The sequence below is a fragment of the Dunckerocampus dactyliophorus genome, chromosome 9 (assembly GCF_027744805.1).
Source record: "Dunckerocampus dactyliophorus isolate RoL2022-P2 chromosome 9, RoL_Ddac_1.1, whole genome shotgun sequence".
Taxonomy (NCBI): domain Eukaryota; kingdom Metazoa; phylum Chordata; class Actinopteri; order Syngnathiformes; family Syngnathidae; genus Dunckerocampus; species Dunckerocampus dactyliophorus.
The window spans coordinates 4,538,244-4,559,070 of NC_072827.1; the positions used below are offsets into that span (position 1 = coordinate 4,538,244).

General features: G+C 41.4%; 1 protein-coding gene, 1 long non-coding RNA gene and 1 pseudogene across 5 annotated transcripts in view; 2 read left to right on the forward strand and 1 right to left on the reverse strand.

Moving 5' to 3' along the window:
* Positions 1 to 3,481, reverse strand: part of fer1l6 (fer-1 like family member 6) — a 71,333-nt gene extending 67,852 nt beyond the window's left edge. The window contains exons 1-2 of one of the 3 annotated variants that reach the window (XM_054788164.1): positions 3,318 to 3,462; positions 178 to 240 (exon numbers count right to left, since the gene is read on the reverse strand). In XM_054788164.1, the coding sequence (XP_054644139.1) occupies positions 178 to 194 (17 nt within the window). In that variant the 5' untranslated portion in view covers positions 195 to 240; positions 3,318 to 3,462. Of the gene's footprint in view, positions 1 to 177 lie in introns of all 3 variants that reach the window. The other 2 variants (XM_054788168.1, XM_054788163.1) reach the window with 2 other exon arrangements.
* LOC129187271 (uncharacterized) lies at positions 340 to 1,692 on the forward strand (annotated as a pseudogene).
* Positions 3,085 to 20,039, forward strand: LOC129188108 (uncharacterized). Of its 2 annotated transcripts, XR_008572525.1 has the most exons (5): positions 3,085 to 3,141; positions 7,472 to 7,662; positions 9,226 to 9,303; positions 15,728 to 18,602; positions 18,694 to 20,039. It is a non-coding gene; the product is annotated as an uncharacterized LOC129188108 (long non-coding RNA). The 2 variants fall into 2 exon arrangements; XR_008572524.1 differs by having other exon boundaries at positions 15,728 to 20,039.
* The last annotated feature ends 788 nt before the right edge of the window (positions 20,040 to 20,827 follow it).

Consider the following 20,827-nt stretch of genomic DNA (forward strand, 5'->3'; position numbering starts at 1 on the left):
AATCAGTGCTTTTTTCCCCCCCATTGTTGCAGTTTTTATGAGATGTTTTCATGATATTTTTAGAATGTGTATGTATGTACAGCACACTATATACTGTATCATACAATGAGTACAGAAGTAGCAAGAGTAAAGGATAAAAACAAGCGTTAAATGAAGAAAGTGTGTCGGTAGACTTACTTGAGTGCAGGATCCATCCTTGAAGCTCAGCATGGGCGGTTGGCTCCTGCCTGGATGGTGCGTCTCACACAAAAGTCACAAAGTTACATCACAAGGTGACCTTTATGACTGACTGATTGATGGCTTCTTGTGGCGTTTGTTCAGTGGATACATCCCGTGTGTATGATTGTGTTGCTGCAGTATTACATCATCATTGGGAGCAATGTCATGAGGAGCGGCTGTGTGACACTAACCGACAACTTGGACGTTTCAGGCCATTTACAAACATTTATTTGGAATAGAAATGCAATGAGACCATGTGACCAGGATGTAAGGAAGTGTCAGAGTTAACAAACCCTCCTCTTGTAAACAAAGCAGACATGCAGACTGCTTGCCACCCATTATGAGGTTTAAAGATCAGAGTAAGAAAGCTTTTATTTGTCCCATTGTTAGAGCTTCTGCGACGTCACGAGCTGTGGTATTCATTATTATTTTTAAATTTATGAACATAAATGGTAAATAACCATGCTTCATATATGTGATATATTGGGGTTATTTTCTTAGTGATTCTTCAACGGCACACGGCTGTTTTCGATCATCTTTATTCACCAAGCGTGACCCTATGTAAAAATGTACATAAGGCCCATTGGGTAGTGTATTCGTTCATTTTCTATACCGCTTGTCCTCACAAGGGTCGCGGCACAAATACAAATACAGACACAGATAAAATAAACCATATAAAACAAAACATCGCAGCAGAAGCACTCAAGGCAGACCTGGAGACAACCGTAGAGATGTTGTAACCTCTCTTGAAAAAGATATGGAAAGAAAAAGAAGTACCGGCAGACTGGAAGGAAAGCTACCTCATCAAGCTACCCAAAAAAGGAGACCTCAGCAACTGCGCCAACTACAGATGAATAACAATTCTGTCAGTGCCAGGGAAGGTCTTCAACAGGATCCAGGATCCTACTTGAGAGAATGAAAGGTGCCGTCCGTCGACGCCCTCCTCCGAGACCAGCAGGCCAACTTCCGCCAGAACAGGTCATGCCGTGCATTGATCAGATCGCTACCTTGTGCATCATCGTCAAGCAGTCTTTAGAGTGGAACTCATTGCCCTACATCAACTTTGTTGACTATGAAAAGGCTTTCGACAACATGGACCGCAAAACCCTCTGGAAGCTGCTTTGCCACTACAGAGCGCTAACCCAACTGGTCAAGAACTCCAATGAAGGAATGACCTGTCAAGTAGTCCATAAGAGACAGCGAACAGACAGTTTCAGGGTAAAGACCGCCTGTCATATTTTCTTTTCCTCCTGGTGATCAACTGGACCATGAAGACATCAACAGCAGACAGAAGAAACGGAATCCAGTGGACACAGTTTGACCAGAGAGATGATGTGGACTTTGCAGACAACCTGGCCCTGCTCTCCCAGCCACCAGCAGATGCAGGATAAGACAACAGAGTCAGCAGCCAGCTCAGCACAAGTTGGCCTCAAGATCCACGAGGCCAAGACCAACATGAGGACCCACTCATAGTGCACGTGAGCTGGAAGAGGAAGAGGCCTTCACAGCACCATTGACAAGCAGAGCAGAGCGGCACAGACGCAGATGTGAGCAAGAATTTGCAAGGCGAGGGTATTGTAAAATGACTCCCTCTTTTGTGAACGCCATTGAACTTATGATGGCTATGTGACTTACGGAAGTCACCGTTACCTGAATTACACAAGATGTTTTCCAGATGTTATGCGATTCCAAAATGTTCTGCTAAACTGTGCTTCCAGTCATGAGGCACATCCAAATAAGGGAAGGGTCTTGGATACCCACGTCATTGTTATTGCTCCGAAACACTATTCAACTGTGAAGTAGATAAACAATTGGGCTCTTCTCCCTCAAACTTCATACGTGTCTTGTTTGCTTCCCAATATTCCACATTTGGCATCACAAACAGGATAGGAAGAAAAAATATGTTGTTGCTCAATGCTTCTGACCTGCACCATACGACAAATCTACGGCTGTAAAACAGGCAAGATATCTTACCATTTTCGTTTGACAGTGTGGTGCTGTAATGGAATAATTAATGAGCATTAATGGTTACATTTCTCCTGGAAAGAACTTAACAATTGCTTGTATATAGGATGCAGGTTATTGGGGGAAGAGTACACTCACATAAAATGTGTTTCTCTCCTTGGGGCAGGGTCCCAAAGTAGAATGTGAGAACATTTTTTGTGTGTTTTACTAGAAGTGACTCGAGCCTTGCTGTGATTACAGTATGATTGGCCGACATTAGAAGTATGAAGTAGAAAAAAGAAAAAGAGCAAAAGGCTCCTGACGGCTTTGTGTGTGTGGGTTTGTTGATCTGTGCTGCAGCAACTCTTAGTCCGGGAGTTGATTCATGGGGGAAAGGGTAAAAGCTAAATATAAACTGCAATACCTACAGCTCTACCTATTTCCGACTGCAATAAGTAGAGCGTGGTACCATATATAATGGAGAGTTCGTTAGTTGCACGCCAAATCTGTGTAGTTATGATCTCCGAACGCGCAGAGGAGGTGACAAACTATAGCACAAAAGGCTGCGCCTACAAATAACACATGTGAAGTAATTCAGGCAGGCTGACGGAGCCACAAGAGCGTCCCCACACAGTCACACAGTTTGTCGCTCCTTTAGAACTTTATTCTGACCTGAACACATCAACAGCAGTGCAATTTCAACACCACATTTGTATCGCCAACAGATTCCTCCTCTCCTCCGTTTCGTTGGGGGGAAAAAAAACACAAAATAAAAACATTCTGCTGCAACCACAAACTTGCAAAAACGTAAAAAAACAGATCAAACTTAATATCGACGTTCTATAAGCAATAAACATGTACTTTGCCATTTAATAGAGCGGGAAAAAAGCTAGCGGCAGTGACGTCGCGGAAGTGCGCCGGCAAGATACCCTGGTGACGTGTCTTATGTTTGACTCGGGCTGCCGCGAACACACCATAGTAAGTTTGAATGCTTATGTCTTGATGTAGGAAGCAGAAATGAGTGTTACGGATGTAAAATGAGACACACAGAAACATCGAGTGGCACCCTCGCTATGCTGCTGGGTTGATAGGCAGTTACTGGGAAGAGATGTGTGTGCATGAATGACGGAGCCACTCCCGTGACATTTACATACCTCTGAAATGACGACGGTCTTCTCTTTGAGCTGTAAAATTCGGAGGTCTTGCACCCTTGTCTCGGTACGGTCCATCGCCTTTCTCTTGTATGCTGTCCACGTGTTTTTTCGCTTTGTATTTCTCTACAACGCTGATCAACAAACACCTGTTGTTCTAATGCATCGCGCGATCACGTGCAGGTTTCGCGAGATTTCGTTTTCCTCGCGCGATTTAAGATTCAAGAGTTTTATTGTCATATGCACTGTAAAACTGGTGGTTCTGCTATGCAATAAAATTATTTTTCTGTTCATTCTCCCAAAAAAGAAAGAAAGACAACACAAGAAAATGAATGAGAACAGAAGAAACATAAATACCAATAAATTAAGCAACAACAACAGAAGAGACATTAATACAAATAAATAATACAAATAAATAAATAATTAAATAAATAAATAAAGTGCTATGAGTATGTGCGTATGTTGCGTGCGGCGTGTGTGAGTGCTTCGTTGAGAAGCCTGATGGCCTGTGGGTAAAAGCCGTTCGCCAACCTTGTGGTCCTGGACTTCAAACTCCTGTAGCGTCTGCCTGACGGTAGGAGTGTGAATAATGAGTGTTGTGGATGTGTGCTGTCCTTGATGAGGTTGTGTGTTCTGCGTAGGACTCTAGTTTTATAAATGTCTTGCAGTGAGGGGAGGGCTGCCCCAACAATGTTCTGTGAGGTCTTGATCACCCGCTGGAGTGCCTTCCTATCACGTGTTGTACAGTTACCGTACCAAACAGTGATGGAGGCTGTAAGGACACTTTCGATGGTGCATCTGTAGAAGCAACTCAGGATTGTGGTGGACATGCCAAATTTCCTCAGTCTTCTCAGGAAGTACAGTCTCCTTTGGGACTTTTTCAGAATTTGTTGGGTGTTGTGAGACCAGGTGAGGTCCTCGCTGATGTGTGTGCCAAGGAACTTGAAGGTTTTCACCCTCCCCACCTCAGTCTCATCAATAAACAGGGGTCTATGCGGCTCCTTTTCCCTTGTTCTTGGGTCGATGATCATCTCTTTAGTCTTCTCTGTATTGAGAAGGAGATTGTTATCACGACACCAAGCTATGAGGTCCGCCACCTCTCTTCTGTATGATGTTTCAACACCACCAGTGATCAGTCCGATGACTGTAGTGTCATCTGCAAATTTAATGATGCTGGTGTTGTTCTGTTGTGTTGCTGGAGGCCACGCAATCGTAGGTGAAGAGCGTGTAGAGGAGCGGACTCAGCACACACCCCTGACATTTATTTTCAGAGCTTATTTTAAACCCAAACAAAGCGAATATGCTTGTTTTACCAGAACATGAACAAAATGCTGTTGTCCACAACTCACATTTTGTATTTCAGAATGCATTTCTTTGTACTGTTCTTTCATTTTTAACTGAAAACCTGAATGAAAAGCAGGCTTGCGGGCACCTCATGTGGTCGTGGGGGGCTACCTGGTGCCCGCGGGCACCATGTTGGTGACCCCTGTTCTAAAGTAATCCATCATCGCACTCTATTTATGGTTGTTTACATTGAAATATAACTGCATTTTATGTGTTTTTTTCTATTTATTTGTGTACTATATGTTACACCAGATATGACATTTACGTCTGCGCTACGTGCATTGCGTAAGTTTTACGTAGCCCAGTCATGGTGGATGTCATAAGACAACAGAAACATCTCCATGCTAACCATGTATTTTAACAAGAATCACTTATAAAATCACCTCCCAACATATTACAAATATGAAATATGGTTATGACCATTTATGTTCATACATTTAAAAAAATAAATACCACAGCACGTGACGTCGCCGAAGCACTGTCGTAAAAATTAAAGGAGCAAGTGAGGTATTACTTGCGCATGTGCGGGAACGATTGCGTTCCTGGTACGTACTGCAGTGACAACACCAAATGAGTAGTTTTTTCTTTTTTAATAAAAAAAAAAACCTGATTAATAACAAGTAAGTATACAAAAAACTAAAAAACATTGACAGGGGTTACATCAAATAAAAACATTGAAATCAGAACATATTGTTAAAGTTTTGAGAGCCTTTTTGTCGTCAGATTTGTTTGGTTTGGTTTGGTTTAGTTTATTTGAACATGAAGGTTACAATGGAATACATCTCGTGAATCATTCTTTGACAGTTCCACATGTCCAAAAGGAGTAGGAAGAAGCAAAGCTTATTTAATCCTACCCCCCATCCATTCTACATCTAGTACAGTACATGTAGTTCACTTCCTGGATTCCATGTCATGTTTTCAGTGATAGTCAGGATAACACATAATAGATAACGGTGAGATAGCCCTCCCCCCCAAAAAAGAGAGAACATTCATAATAATGATAATAATGATGACAATACTAAATAAATAAATAAGAACAAAGCTTTTTTTTCTTTTTTCCTTTTTTTTTTTTTTTTTTTAAACACAACAAAGAAAATTATACAAAAAAAAATAAATAAAAATAAATAAATAAAAAATAAAATTTAATTAAATAAAAAATAAATAAATAAATAAATAAATACAAAAAATAAAATAAAATAAAATAACAAACCTGACAGAACAATCAGGATTCTTCTGCCTTGTATTTAGCAAACATCAACTGCTTGTATTGTTTTTTGAATTTGCTCATCTCGGTACATTGTTTGAGTTTATAAGTTGTATTGTTGAACATCTTTGAGGAAAAAAATACATTTGTTTATTTCTTACTGCTATATTTGCATTGTGGGTGAAAAAATTAGCTAAAATAATCAATAGATTTATCAGAAAAAAAAGGCTTTTTCTTCTTTCTTAGAAGTCGTATGAAAGCAATAAACAACATTTTCCCACGACAAAACAAAGTCCTTTGAAGGTGTGATCAATTGCGTATCTGCTGAAGTCCTTCCACAGCTTTTTGGAGTGCCAGAAAGATGTAAGACAGTCTCCAGGTAGTCCCCACAAAAAGAACAGTCGGTAATAATATCACTCCTAAATTTGGTCCTGTAATGATTAGCAGGATAGTATTTGTGAATAATTCTGAAATATACTTCCCTCACCTTGTTAGTGATGAGGTGACCAAAGGAGTAAGTCATGAATACTTTGACACAAGCTGTTGCGTCTAACACTAATACATGTTGTGTCCTTTGGCGTCAACTTTGAATGACGAGATCGCCGCTATCGTTAGTTCCAGCATAGCAGCTAGACTGCGTGCTAATGTAGCGGGGTATACTGTACGTCCACTTGTACACACGGAATTGTTGTTGCTTAAATGTAATGTAAGCAAAGTAAATATTCACATTTCCTCTCATTTTCACTGCATGGCTGATCAATACGATGAAGTCCAATACTTTTCTTACACATGTTTGTGTCCTTCCTTCCTCTTTAGGAGGTAGCGTGGGTTGGCAAAATAGCTCATTCATGCGTTACTGTCAACTTCTGGGCTGAAGTGTGGAGCACAAGTTTGTCAGCAACAAAAAATGTTAAATGACAATAATAAAATGAACTCGGCAATTTTTGTACTACTTGACACGATCCTGAATTTAATTTGTTGCCAGTTTTAGAGTAATACTCATAAATGGGAATATAAGTCTTCAATAAGATATTGTTTTGTTAAAAATAACACAATTCACAAATAAAAACAATTGAAATATCCTCACAGAAAGCTGTCCTGCTTAAAAAGGACAGGAAAAAAAGAGTATAAATAGAGTGTGCAGGTTTATGATAGTGCAGGTGTATCCAACTTCCAGCACTATTAAAGCGACTTTGACAAAAAGGAAGGAGAGGTGAGCAATTTGTGTTTTATGTGACTGCCAACATTTCAAATGTACTTTATTTACAAAGCACATCTCCACTCAAACAGTGTACGCATTGTCTTCATGCAATTTTATGCTCATTTGTCATTAAATACTCGCATCGTGTCTGAATTGAACTCTTATAATAAATACTGAGAGTTGGCGCAAATATACTCATCGCGACACTTAAAATAAAGTTAGCATGTACCCCATGAACGTGACACCCTTCCTAGCTTCCTCGTTTTAGTCGTAAAATGTGACCGTTTAGTCTCAGTATAATCACAGAACGTTTGCTGTTTTTTTTAAAGACATATCACTCCCTTCCACAAAGCAATGAAGAATCATTTTCCCATCGTAAAGGTGCGCTTCATCTTATTCTTTGTTCAGAAAATGCTGCACGAGACGAGAGGGCACGTCCAAGTTTGGAGTTCTGACCGCCAAGAGGGGCATCCTGACCTCAAAATGGGGGGGGGCCAAGGTGGGCTCCAGGCGTACTGTGCACCTTCATCAGGTTGGCCTACCAACTACTGTGCATGCAAACAACAAGGAAACCTGTTGTAAGTGAAGGAATCCTTCACGTGAGTACAAACTTTCGACTGAATAAGGTTACACGAGTGTATTTTCTTATTTAATATACATTTTACACGCTATCCTATTAGACCATGACATATACAAAGTGTTATTATGATATACAATACAATACAACTTTTTCACAATATGACATTGACTAATATAACTTTGAGTATTGACCAATAACAATCCAATATCAGTTATTTTGTAATGTGGAATGTTAGAAAAAAACATGATCAAGTGATATTACTCTCACAGAGGACAATACAGTCGTCCCTCGCTACATTGCCGTTTGAACATCATGGCCTCACTCTATCGCTGTTTTAAAAAATTCATGAATTAATGATTGCTGTTTTTGTGGTTGAATGCGCCCGATTATTAGTAAAAAAAACCCAACATATTTAAGCAATTTGTACGTGTTCTTAGCCGAGGTTAAGCATTTTCAGGCATAAAAATGGCTAAATGAACAAACTAATGAGCTAAAATACAAGTACAATGCAGAAGAAGCATTCTAATTGTGATTGTAGTAGTCTCTATTGGCCACTAGATGTCAGTAATTGTTCGGTAAGACAAGCACCAGACGTGATTGCCAGAACAGGCATTTGTTGTTGCAGGCCGAAATTATCTCACAGTAGGCACAGTAATAACATAAAAATCCTAATCATAACAATAGTCATGACAATAACACAGGCTACTGTTGGGGCCTTAATCTACGACCAGCTCAAATGCAACTATGAACGTCTGTTAACACTTCCTGTCCTGCATCTGTCCGCCCGCCCCTAGGGCCCCTAGGGAACACATTAACTGTGACACACACAAGCAGGAGTTTTATTTACGTCTTATGGCTTATTTACTGTAGTTTTATTTTGACTATTGTATTGAGTAATAAGAGTGTTTAGCCGCCATTACAGTACACTGATGATACAATAGCCACCGCAGAAAGTATGCTTTTCAGGAAAAAAACTGCTAACCCGTGTGTATGTTATCTTATTTATGCCCAATATGTCCTATTTTTTCTGATTTTTTTCTACCATATTGGGAGCGGACAGGAAGTGACGTGGGGGGTTTAGAGTTGAGTTTCAGCTTGCCGTGGGTTACAGCTGCAACCTTAGCCCATGTTTTGTTTTTATTCGGGCTTTACTGTGCCTGTTGTGAGATCATTCAAACCTGCCATGAAAGCCTCTTGTTTCGCTCATCAAGTCTGGTCTTACCCATCCATACAGTGACATTACTGACACCTAGTGACCAGTGTACAATACTACATATCATCACAATGCTTATATTTGTATTTTGGTTCATTTATTTAGCAGTTTTTATGCTAGGAAATGCTTAATTTAGGCCAAAAATACTTAACATTTACTTAAATATGCATATGTTATTACAAATAATAGGCGGCAGTCAACCACTGCAAAATTGAAGCTGCGAAATTCGAATTGCAGTGTGGCTGGCGCGAGACAACTGTACTCATTTTATTTTGTATTTTTGGCTGCTATGAGACTGATATCACATTGGGACGCCCCTAATTCTAACATCACTTGCTTGAACGTGTCCTGCCAACCCTCCACCTGCAGGCATCACTGTCTGCGGACGTATCGATTTACCAGCTGTCAGATGTGCCGAAGGACGACGCCATATTCAAACCAGAATGTGTAAGTATAACACATGTTGTTAACCACAGAAATAACCTCATTGAGTGTGTGTGCGCGCGCACGTCACTTGGCATGTTATGAAAATATAACATCCATCCATTCATTTTCTATGCCACTTATCCAGCATAATGCTACGACCCTAGTTAGGAAAATATAAGGTATAGATATATATTATTAGATGTTACACTCATTTGCTTTTTCACCACTAAACCATACTCAACAAATAAGAGACACTTCCTTCCGGTGTCTGTGTGTTTGCGCTTGGTTAGCATCATTAATCCGTTCAAGATGGTCTGAATCTGACCGAAACGTGCCCTAACCCAGTGGTCTCAAACACGCGGCCCGCAGGCCATTTACGTTCGCTTGGTCATATTTTGCGGCCCGCAACTAGACATGGAAGTGTAGAGTAAATGCTTAAAAAATTTTTTTTTATTTTTGACATGCTTCTACTTGATAGAGTTGACCTACTTGAGAGACATGAGATGTTGTGTTTTCGGAGTGAATTTAAAATAGATTTACTGTTTTTTAGACACCTAAACTAAAATCCTGTTTACACTTATGTTACACTAAAACAGTACCATTCTTTTTGCACCATTGCTGCCAGTATTCTGGTTCAAATATGCTGCAAAAATTCCACTCATTTTTCATCGCTTGTCTTCATTAGGGTCGTGGGTAAGATGGAGCCTATCCCAGCTGAGTGCAGCAAAATGCAAACCATAAAATTATGTATTTTTTTGGTTCACCCAATCACCGCATTGAGATGTTATTGAGATGTGAAGTTGAAGAATTAAAATGCGGTGTCCAAAGTGCGGCCCAGGTTCGTTTGCGGTCCACAGCAGTTTTTTTTTAATTGGCCTGCCGCACAGAAATACGTCTAATCAATGAATCAACAACAGCAAAAGTTGAAAAAAAGAACAAACAGCATCATGTAAGGAGAAAAACTTGAGATCTTAATACTAATAATACAAATAACAGGCTTTGTCACCGATAACACATGGCTGACTTGCAGGCTGTTCTTACAATATATGAACAGTCGAACCTCAGTTTTCGTTTTTAATGTGTTCCTAAAGTTCAGACGAAAACCAAAAGGTACAAAAAAAAAAACAAAAACAGCCAAGTAATGTCAATCCAATTATTCCGTTCCAGACACCCAAAAATGTGAACAAAAATGCATTTAATAGAATATAATTGTAATTATACATGCGGAAAACAATGTGAAATCATTCTAAATGATGGATGGAAGGTATTCCGGTACATCCTGGTCAGATGGAATCGAATAGTGTTTCTCATCTTCTGCATCAAATTGCTGCCACTCACAACTTCCTTTGGCCCCACAGCGGGTTATGTTGCAGTCGCACGCAATAAAAAGTGCACGGTCGATGAGCCAGCAACATGTAGGGTGCTTTGTTCCACGTAGGGACTACTTTATCACGTGCAATATCGTAGTACCAAAACCTAGGTGAAGTATTTGCAAAATTTTCAACGAAAAGCAAGGTGTGACTGCATGTGTAAGTGAGGGACAGCAGCCATGAAGCCGGGCTGGCACTTTTTCATGAGCACGCAGCATGGTCTCACCATCACCCCGTGCAGCCGTCAAGCCACAATAGCACACTTCCGGCCTTCGCAATAAAACATGCTGCGCTTTACATCGTGTCGGATGACATAAATTTACAGTCAGTTTATCCAGGCTGGCAAAATGATGGACTTGGTATTTATTTATCGTGCAAGTAATTGATTCATTGATTATTGTGACAGGCCTGATGTACACAAACCGGGGAAAAATTTAGCCGTACATTTTTATGTGAACCAAAAAGCTAACCGAGAATCCACTGTACCTCATTCACATGACCATTATATTTATTGGTTTACTGTCCGTTTACCCGTTCAAACATTTGATATTATTGCTGTCAGCAATTCCTGTGATTGCTGGCGTCCTTATAAAAAGAGCTTTGATGTGTCAGAATGACGGACCATCAGTGTGCTATTAAATCATGGTCGCTCGTTATGCCGAGAATATCTCCCCTTCCTCTCTGCCTTTCCACCAGCGCTCCTCCTCCTTCCTCCGAACGTTTTTTCACCTGAGAAGCTCTCTTAAGGTCTAAGATGCTTTGTGAATAACTTTTATTCTAACAAAAAGCTTAGAGTTTAAGGAATTGTAAGGTTTTTCTTAGAATGACGCCACTAATACAGACCTGATCAAAATCTTCTGAGCTTTAGCCATCAGGAGGGCATGACAGTGTGCTTGCCTGACAGAAAATTGACATTTTGAGCAGTTTTGGGCTTTTATAGCCTGTGGTCTTAAACTTTTGATCAGGTGGTAATTACAAGTTCCAAAAGTTTTTTGTCTCACTCCTCTTCCTTGTTTTTGCATATTGCAGCTCTACTTAAAACCTCACGAAGATCCAAATGTGCAAAATGCAAATTCTAGCAGTTTTTCAACTGGTTTTAGGATTTTGATCAGGAGTGTAGCTACTCTTAGCTTTAGGATGTGTGTGTTCCCACACGAGCAGAAGTGTGCAATTGTCCAAAATATGGCTGCTCATCTATCAGCAGGCGGTGGCAACATAGTGTCTCACCCTCTGATTCATTCACTCAAATCTGCGCGTTGTGTGTTGAATGTCCGAGGCCAACGCCCCCCACAACCACCCCCGCTCATATGTTTTGGATGGTGACACCCGTACCTCGGTTTCCGTTTTATTTTGCTCCTAAAGGAACAGCATAGCGCTAATTTGATTCGTACTGTATATGTTTCCCAAACAGCAGCTGATCCACGGGAGGTCCATTCAGACTCGTGGGTTATGTGGGTTTAAAGTTTCAATGTGCGTGTTGTATTGTTAGACCACTCCCAGTTGCTCATTGCTACTTGGTTTGCAGGCTCTTATCAAGAAACACGCAGGAGGAGTATGTCAAGGTTTTTCCTCGTGGTGATAATGTTTCCACTTCACATGATTGTTAGCATGAAACCGTTGTTGGAAGGTTGCTCATGTGCTACGCTCGCCAGCAGTAATAACTTTGTTTTTTACGTCCAACATACGCCCTCTCATCACCTTTCATTGGTTACAGTGTTGAAGGCTTTTGTTCCCATGTTAACCCCAGCACCTTCTGACGTTTGTACTCGTGTCCAAATGTGAGACGTTTTGTTGTAAATACTTCCTGCCGACCTTCCCTCCTCATTTTCCGCTTGCTCTACAAGGCTTGTGCAAAATTCCCAGTGGAATTGAGAATGTCTTCCAAATTGCAACCGAGGCTGCAGACAGGAAGTAGAATTGCACTTGAAATCGGAATTGAAGGAAGTAGAAATGAAATTCCAGTCGTCCCTGGCCACCTTGCACTTTGAATTTCACAGTTTAACTTTACCATGGTTTTTCAAAAATATATTAATGAATAAATCATGCTATTTTGTACTTGAATATGGCCTATTACTAGTCAAAAATATGCATATTCAAGCAAATATTATGTATTTTCTTGGCCAAATGAATCATTTTCAACATAACGGCGAAATGACGTAAAATACAAATATAGGGCATTCTGAAGACGCATTGAAAGATGCAATATGTAGTATTCAACACAATGTTACTGTAATTTAGGGTGAGACACAAGCACCAGACGTGACTGCAGCCTTGAGAGATCTCACAACAGGCACAATAAGAACATCATAATCGTAATAATAAGAAGGGCTGCTGTTGCGACCGTAAGCCACGCCAAGCTAAAACTCAACTCTGAGCCCCCGACGTCACGTCCTGTCCTGCACCGGTACACATTTACATTTAATCCAATGTTATTACAGTTAACATTTCGCTGATTTTTTTGTCTCCTAAAGACTTTATATACATTCTACGTTTCAACATTTGTAGATTTTAACAGCATTTCAGGACAGTACATTTCAGCTTTCATACTTCAGCTCTTCAGCCTTTACAAGCAATGTCTACTGACATTTCTTCATCTACCGGGAGTGTAAAGGTGACTTTAGGGGTGTTATTTCATGTCTAGAGGGCTCTAATAATGCTAAAAGGCGTATTTAGAAGGTCTTCTATGCTCTAACTATGGAAATAAAGTCATTTATAAAGGAGTGCTGCCCACACTGGTGTATAAATGTGAATGAGTGTTCGGTGGTGGTTGGAGCGGCAGTAGGTGCAAATTGGCGGCCACGTTTCCGTCAGACTAGCCAGGGCAGCTGTGGTTAGCACCACCAGTGTGTGACCGAGGAGTGAATGAATAATGCGTTCAATAAAATCCAGTCCATTATTATTATCGTTATTTATAAAGAAGGAATCCTACTTGGCGGAAATGGACTTACCACGGTCGGGTCTGGAACCAACTAACCGCCATAAATGAGGGATGAGTGAATGTTCATCGCTTGCTGAATATCAACATGATATTCAATGCTGTTTATTCAGAAAAGCATCCGTCACGTCTACATTTCTGTATGTGGCTATTATAAACACAGATGTTTCATAGGAATGTATCTACAGTATGTATTTATCATCACAGTAACAGGCGTTTCAAGCACTGATACCTCGGAAAATCTTGGCGTGTCCCGATACAACTTTTTCACTTCCCATCCAATACCAATATTGCAGCCTCGAATAGCGGCCGATACCGATATCAGTCTGATATCAGCATGACTTCTTTTCTAGTGTGGGATGTTAGAAAAGGCTTGGTCAAGTGATTTTACTCAAACGGAGCAATCATCATGAACAGTAGGTATGAGGGGAAAAATGGAGCCATGCACATCTTTAAGCATGTGGAGTAAGGGTGGGCAAACTGCGGCCCGTGGGCCACGTCCATCCCGCCAAGCATCTGAATTCCAAATTCCTTGATTTAAAACTTCAACATGGAAACTGTAGTTGGCAACATAACTCACAGTGCTATTGTGGTGCGCTTCAGTCGCCAAAATGGTCAGATGCAATCTGTAGCTTGGACAAAAAAGCCGTCCAAACAACACAACGCGTCAACACGCACGACGCACAAAGTAGCCTACCTACTGCACCGTGTGGGCCTGCAAACAAATACCTATATATGATACCCATGCCCAAAAAAAACACCCATATATTCCCGCCACAAGGCATGCTGGGTATCTCGTGGGACTCTTTCTCCCAATAATTTTCCGTGTTTGTTGCATTTTTGCTTGATTGCAGAATATGTTGATGAGGTCATCAGAGAAGTAACGAAGGAGGAGTTAACATACTCCTGGTATCCAATGTTTTGCTGTTCATAGTTCATGTTGTTGTTGCAGCTGGGCTACAGGGCATACCTTGCGGCCATTTGGAAATAATAGTTTTGAGTTACGTGTTGTGTTTAGCGCTTAGTTGTTGGTTCATGTGAGGCGTTAACTTGCTGTGGATTTTTGCTTCGTTGCATCGTGAGCAAGTATGTCGTTCTGTTTGATGCCACCTCCGCCATATTTTTTAACCCAATGTGGCCCGTGAGTCAAAAGGTTTGCCCACCCCTGATGTGGGGTATAGTTTTATCCACAATGTAGTGACAGCTAGGCATCATACAGCGAGGTTGGAGGTGCTCAATTTAGCGTTTAAACCCGACTTGACTCACTACCGACACGTCTTCTCTGTTCTAGCTAATGACTTCTTGCTGGCTGTGGGAGTTTAGCCTGTAATGCTGCTTCAAATGCACCATAAGTTTGGTCCTAACTTCTCCGCTTCTGGGTCACCACGGGAAACTTGTGCATGCCAATACAGGAACAGCCCGGAGATCGGGAAGACCTGGGTTCGATTCTCCCCTGGGCATTTCTGTGTGGAGTTTGCATGTTCTCCCCGTGTGCGCGTGGGTTTTCTCCGGGCACTCCGGCTTCCTCCCACATTCCCAAAAACATGCAGGTGAGGTTAATTGGCGACTCTAAATTGTCCATAGGTATGAATGTGAGTGTGAATGGTTGTTTGTCTATATGTGCCCTGCCATTGGCTGGCGACCAGTCCAGGGTGTACACCGCCTGTCGCCCGAAGTCAGCTGGGATAGGCTCCAGCATGCCCCCGCGACCCTAATGAGGATGAAGCGGTATAGAAAATGGATGGATGGATGATCCCATACTGTTTTTTTTTGTTTTTGTTTTTTTGCTTATATTGGCCCGATATCCGGTACACAATTTTGGACTGGGACATCCTTAATAAAAACATTGGAAAAATACACAGTACTTTGGTTTGGTGCTTGTGTATGTTTTAAACATTTAGAATCATCATATTAAAAGGTACATATGTTGTTTTTGATATGTATTTGTTTCCTAATTATATGAGTGTGTGTGTGTGTGTGAATGGGTGAATAAAAGGCATTCACTGAAATCACTTAGTAGAAGGTCGCCTTGCGGATTTATGGGGCCTATCTGGCATCTACATTATGTTGGTGTGTATGTCTATAAGGTAGATCATCTCCATTGTAAACATATCCATTCCATTTTCTTCCGCTTTTCCAGCCCAGACTTCTCGGTCTTCGCCCACCAAGGTGTCCTCAGGCCAGCTGTGAGACATAATCCCTCGAGCATGTCCTAGGTGTGCCCCGGGGTCCCCTCCTGGCTGAACATGTCCGGAGCATCTCACCAGGGAGGCGTCCAGGAGACATCCGGACTACAGTAGATGCCCGAGCCACCTCAACTGGCCCCTCTCCATGTGAAGGAGCAGCGGCTCCACTCTGAGCCCCTCCTGGGTGGCCGAGCTCCTCACATTATCTCTTGGGGTGAGTCCAGCCACCCTACGGAGAAAACTCATCCACTCAAAAACTCAAAGTCTTTAATATTTCAACTTCATGCTACTAAAATGACATTTTTCCTTATACTATTACTTGTGAAATTATGGCTTTTTTTCCTTGCTAGATTACAAGTCTTTTCCTAAAATTTTGACTTTTGATTGATTTTCCCATTTTTGCTGCTGCTGTTGTTTTTCTTTGAAGTTTCCTTGTTAAATTACATTTTTGACTGTGCTGCGGGCTGTTAAAATCACAGTTGCGGGCCGCAAATGGCCCCCGGGCCGCACTTTGGACACCGCTGTACTAGACAGTGCTGCAAGTTACCAAAACCAACAAAATTCATGTCATGGAGTGTCCAGCCCAATCCCCGGACCTTAATCCAATGGAGAACTTGTGGGGTGACATCAAAAATGCTGTTTCTGCAGCAAAACCAAAACATGTCAATGAATTGCGGAACGTGGTTAAAGAATCTTGGAGTGGAATAACGGCTGAAAGGTGCCACAAGTTGGTTGACTCCATGCCACACAGATGTCAAGCACTTCTAGAAAACTGTGCTCATACAACTAAATATTAGTTTAGTCATTCAAAGGATTGCTAAATCCTAGAAACAAACGTTTGTACAAAATAGTTTGGAGTTTGTAAAGTCAACGACAGCCACTGCTATTTTTTTTAACACACCCCTTTCAACCAATTGCCCAATTGCACAGCCTTAAGAGCGTGCGTATCGTGAATGCTGGGTCTTGTTGGTTTTTACTGGTAACTTGTTGGCCGTGTAGCAATTTAAAAATATCCTAAAACCCTGGATTCATGTGGTCCCTCACATTGGACTGCTGTTACTTTGAACGCTGCTGTACACATCATTTGGAAGCTCGATATGAATCTCAATTGGCATATACAAAATATTCCATTGATTCACAAAAGTGCCTAAAATAAGCCTGCTATGTGTTGTTGATGCTGGGTTTCACATTTGGGGATTTTTTTAGCGATCCCAGTTAAGTGGGTGTGTTTTGTCAGGAAGAGTTACAGTATGTGACTTATTACTAAATAGTATCTATTTTATGTACCACACATTACAAGTTACAGTATGTGACTTATTACTAAATAGTATCTATTTTATGTACCACACATTACATATGGCGGATGTTTTAGTGGCTGCAAAGCACTGTAAAAATCATTCATGCAATCATTTGTGGTTCTTTAACTTGAAGTTTCTTGCCATACTGGATTGGGTTTCATAGTTTTGTGTGAACATTGAAAATGACGTCCTATATCATAAAGGTGTCAATGAGAATAAATAATCCAAGGTGCCGAAAAGTACAAAACCAAAGTTTTTGCAGATGAATAATGATTTATTCCTTTGGTTTCACGCTAGAATTGTCGAGCTTGGTTGCGTCTTCAGCTCAAGAGGAGTACAAATTGCTCGATGTCATGTTGCCATAGCGACTCCAAATTGTGAACAATGTAACGATGGGGCTCAATGTGCAAAACTGACTGACTTCACTGACCTTTGTGTTTTTACACTAGAACTCTATGGCGTTCTATCATGTCTCTGAATTTGGGGATTTTTTTTATGGTTCTAAATAATCTTTGATGACCCCACCAGGACAAAGCAGTAGAAAAGTTTTGTTCTTTTGTTGGCTTCTCGTCACCATGTCGTTACCAATGTGTTCAACTGCCATGAATGGTAGTAAAGGACATTTTAATTTCGGTTGAATTTTCTAAACAGAAGGTAAACAACATATGCAGGCGGGTGGACATTCTTGAGATCTATGAGTTTGAGAACAAACTCCTCCTTTTGTGTGTGCGGGTGTGCTAAAAAAGTTGGTAGAAGCTTCAAAGCATCGGAACACCAAATGTAGCTTTGTATGATAAATATATCACAGGGATTGTCTTCTGCAACACCATGAGCTGTGTTGTCCTATTGCGCCAGCATGTCCTTCAAACTCTCCTCGTGAGCAGATAAGCCGCGTCAGTGGCACCGAAGCAGCAGGCCTGCTGCAACAAGCCTGACAACTTTGCGCTGAAAGGACCATGGGAGTTGGACGGAGGACCGCCACGTCATGTTCCGTAAATACATATTGCACCCCCGTTAAAGCACCAAGTAAATCAGAAGTAAGCTTGGCAAAAGGGGGTGTGCACCACAAGTGTTCACACATCTCAATGTCAGTGAAGAAACCACCTGATCCCAGTAAGCGCTCTTGGTGTTAGTTTGGCGTGTGACATACACTACATACTAGTGTAATCATCTCCATTAGGCATTCTAGTAACAAGACAGTATTTCATAGCTGAAACCCTGAGTATGCTGAATATTTCTCCTTTCATTTGCTCATACTAGCAGGACCTCACATAGTGTGTGTATGAGGGCAAATTCCAGTCCTGATGCTTCTTATTGTTTCCAGATCTGTGCTGAGTATCCTCCGGTTACTTTTGCTAGACTTCCCATCTTCATTCCCGCTCCAGGATAGTACTCCTGTTTTACCAGGTACCATCCAACTTGTTACTCATTTGGGATGGTGTCATTCATTATGGGACCCCCGTAATGAGTAGTTCAGGGCAATATGGCTCCACTTGGTTCGTGACCCATGACGTGGCCAAAGTGGACGTAGGTGGGAAGAACAGCCGACACCCACATTTACTGACCACATGGTTTGGCATGTGCTTGTGCATCGGATGGAACCTTCCTATGTTTTTCCCCAGGGAGGCGCAGCCCTGCAGGTGGCTAAGATGGGACCTGGCGTTTCGGGCCTTTCCAGAGAGAGGAGGAGTCTTCCTTCGGTGAGCTTCGATCCCAGGGTCTACATCGACGCCGCAGGGGTGTCTGGGGGCGTGCCAGGCCAGCTTCAAGCTTGTAATCACTTGGGGACGGGCTTTTTTTTTTTGTTAGGGTGGTCCACTGTCAATAAAATGTAGATTCTTCAGTAGTTCACTTACTCAAGGAGTGAGTCAGTTATCCTTTTAGATGTTTCAGAGCTTCAGTTATTCAGCCAACTTGTTAGTGTAGTATAAATTAGGTAGCATTCAATATTTTCGTGACCGTCATTTATATGACGTTCCACACAGGCACCCATATGAAGGTTTGCAGTTAAACACAGGCTTGGTAGTTTCCAGGAAACAATAGTTAAATAGTGCAGCGAAGCAGCTTAGCGTCAAGCATAGCATTAGCTATAGGAAGGGACCAGGCCAGCCGAGACGATGCCCGAAAGACATACTGTATCTGTCATACTGTATCTCTCCGCCACTGCTAACAGAAATTTCCCACCACAAGTTCAGCTGATGGAACAAATTTCTTTTTTTGTGGCGTGTAAGATTTTCATTTTGTATTGTTTTACAAACTAATTGACGTTGAACTAAGTCAAGGTGCCACGCACAGGCAGTGTTCCCCCGTTACATCGAGGTTCACCTTTCGCGTACTCGCTGTGTGTTGTGTTCTGCGTCCTGGTTGGCTGAGGGAGCACCCACGCATTGTGTTCTGCTTCCTGATTGGCTAAGGGACTGTAGAGCATTGTCAATCAATCTCCTCCGTGCCTCCCGTTCCGTACAGAATGCGTTCGGTTTGCCAAAATTACATAAATGTTCGATCGTGAGCAGCGTGACTCTGAAGTGTATGTTTGCAAGTTTCATCCCCGACATGTTGACGAAACATTCGGTACCGCCAAAGGCACCTGCAGTCGCACCCGAGAGGCAGAGGAGGAAGGAGCAGTCGCAGCTATAGGGCGCCGTTGCAGAAGGAGGAAGGAAGGGGGAAAATATGACGACAGCAGCAAAATGTTTGACAAGGATACAAAAACGCTACAGTACAGCAGACCGGCGCCAGGACGACGACGAGGCAGAGGAGTGAAATACGCACGAGTCCCTGAATCATTTCTGGTGTCCAACCTCGTAGGTCAATCATTAAAATTCAAAGGAAGGTTTGAACTTTTTTTGAGTGTTTAAACAAGAGAGAAATGTGATGAAATGTTCATGCCTGTCTGGAGAATAGCGTATCAAGTGTAAGGTGAGGGCTTTTACAGCCTTCAAACATATCATCCTTGTAAAACAATAAAGTCAGCTACTTCATGGATTTCACTTATTGCGGGCTGTTTTGGGAACCTAATCCCTGCGATAAACCAAGGAACACTGTACAGCAGTATACTGTACAACATTTCAAATGGACAAAAACATGATCTCCAATTGCCTGCACTTTACATTTTCTGTCAAAATCTCCAGATCAAAGACAGATGAAGTGTCTTTGATTTTTCTAAAAGGATTTTTCCTTAATATGGTCAAACAAATATATAAATAATAATAAATATACATAAAAAATTTAAAAATAGTAAAATAATTTTAAAAATAAGTGTCCTTTTTTATGTAAGTTATTTCCAGACATAAAACGACACGGCAGGCTGAATCTGTCCCCCGGGCCTTGAGTTTGACACCCGTGCTCTCTGAGAAGCTATCAGACGGACAGAGCACTGGGCTATTAGTCTGGATCAAAAGTGTAATAACAATCATATCTAACATTACGGCGGTGCACCCTCGGAACACAGTCACTGGATTGACATTATTTTCTACGGGAATAGGATTTTTTTTCCCAATTGCTAAACGCTAAAGTGACTTGCATAACACAATGACTTGAACGTGACACACACACAGCAGAACCTGGTCTCACGTCTCCAAAGTCCAAACGCATTTCCTGTATTTGATCATTTGGTCATTTCAAATAAACGCATTCAAGTGCTTCAGTCAGGAAGTTAAGCACTCTGAATGAAATATTTGGGAGAATTTTTAAAAACCCAGCAGAAATGGAAAAAAGAGCTGTAATTCAAAGAAAAAGTCTAAATATTATAGTATA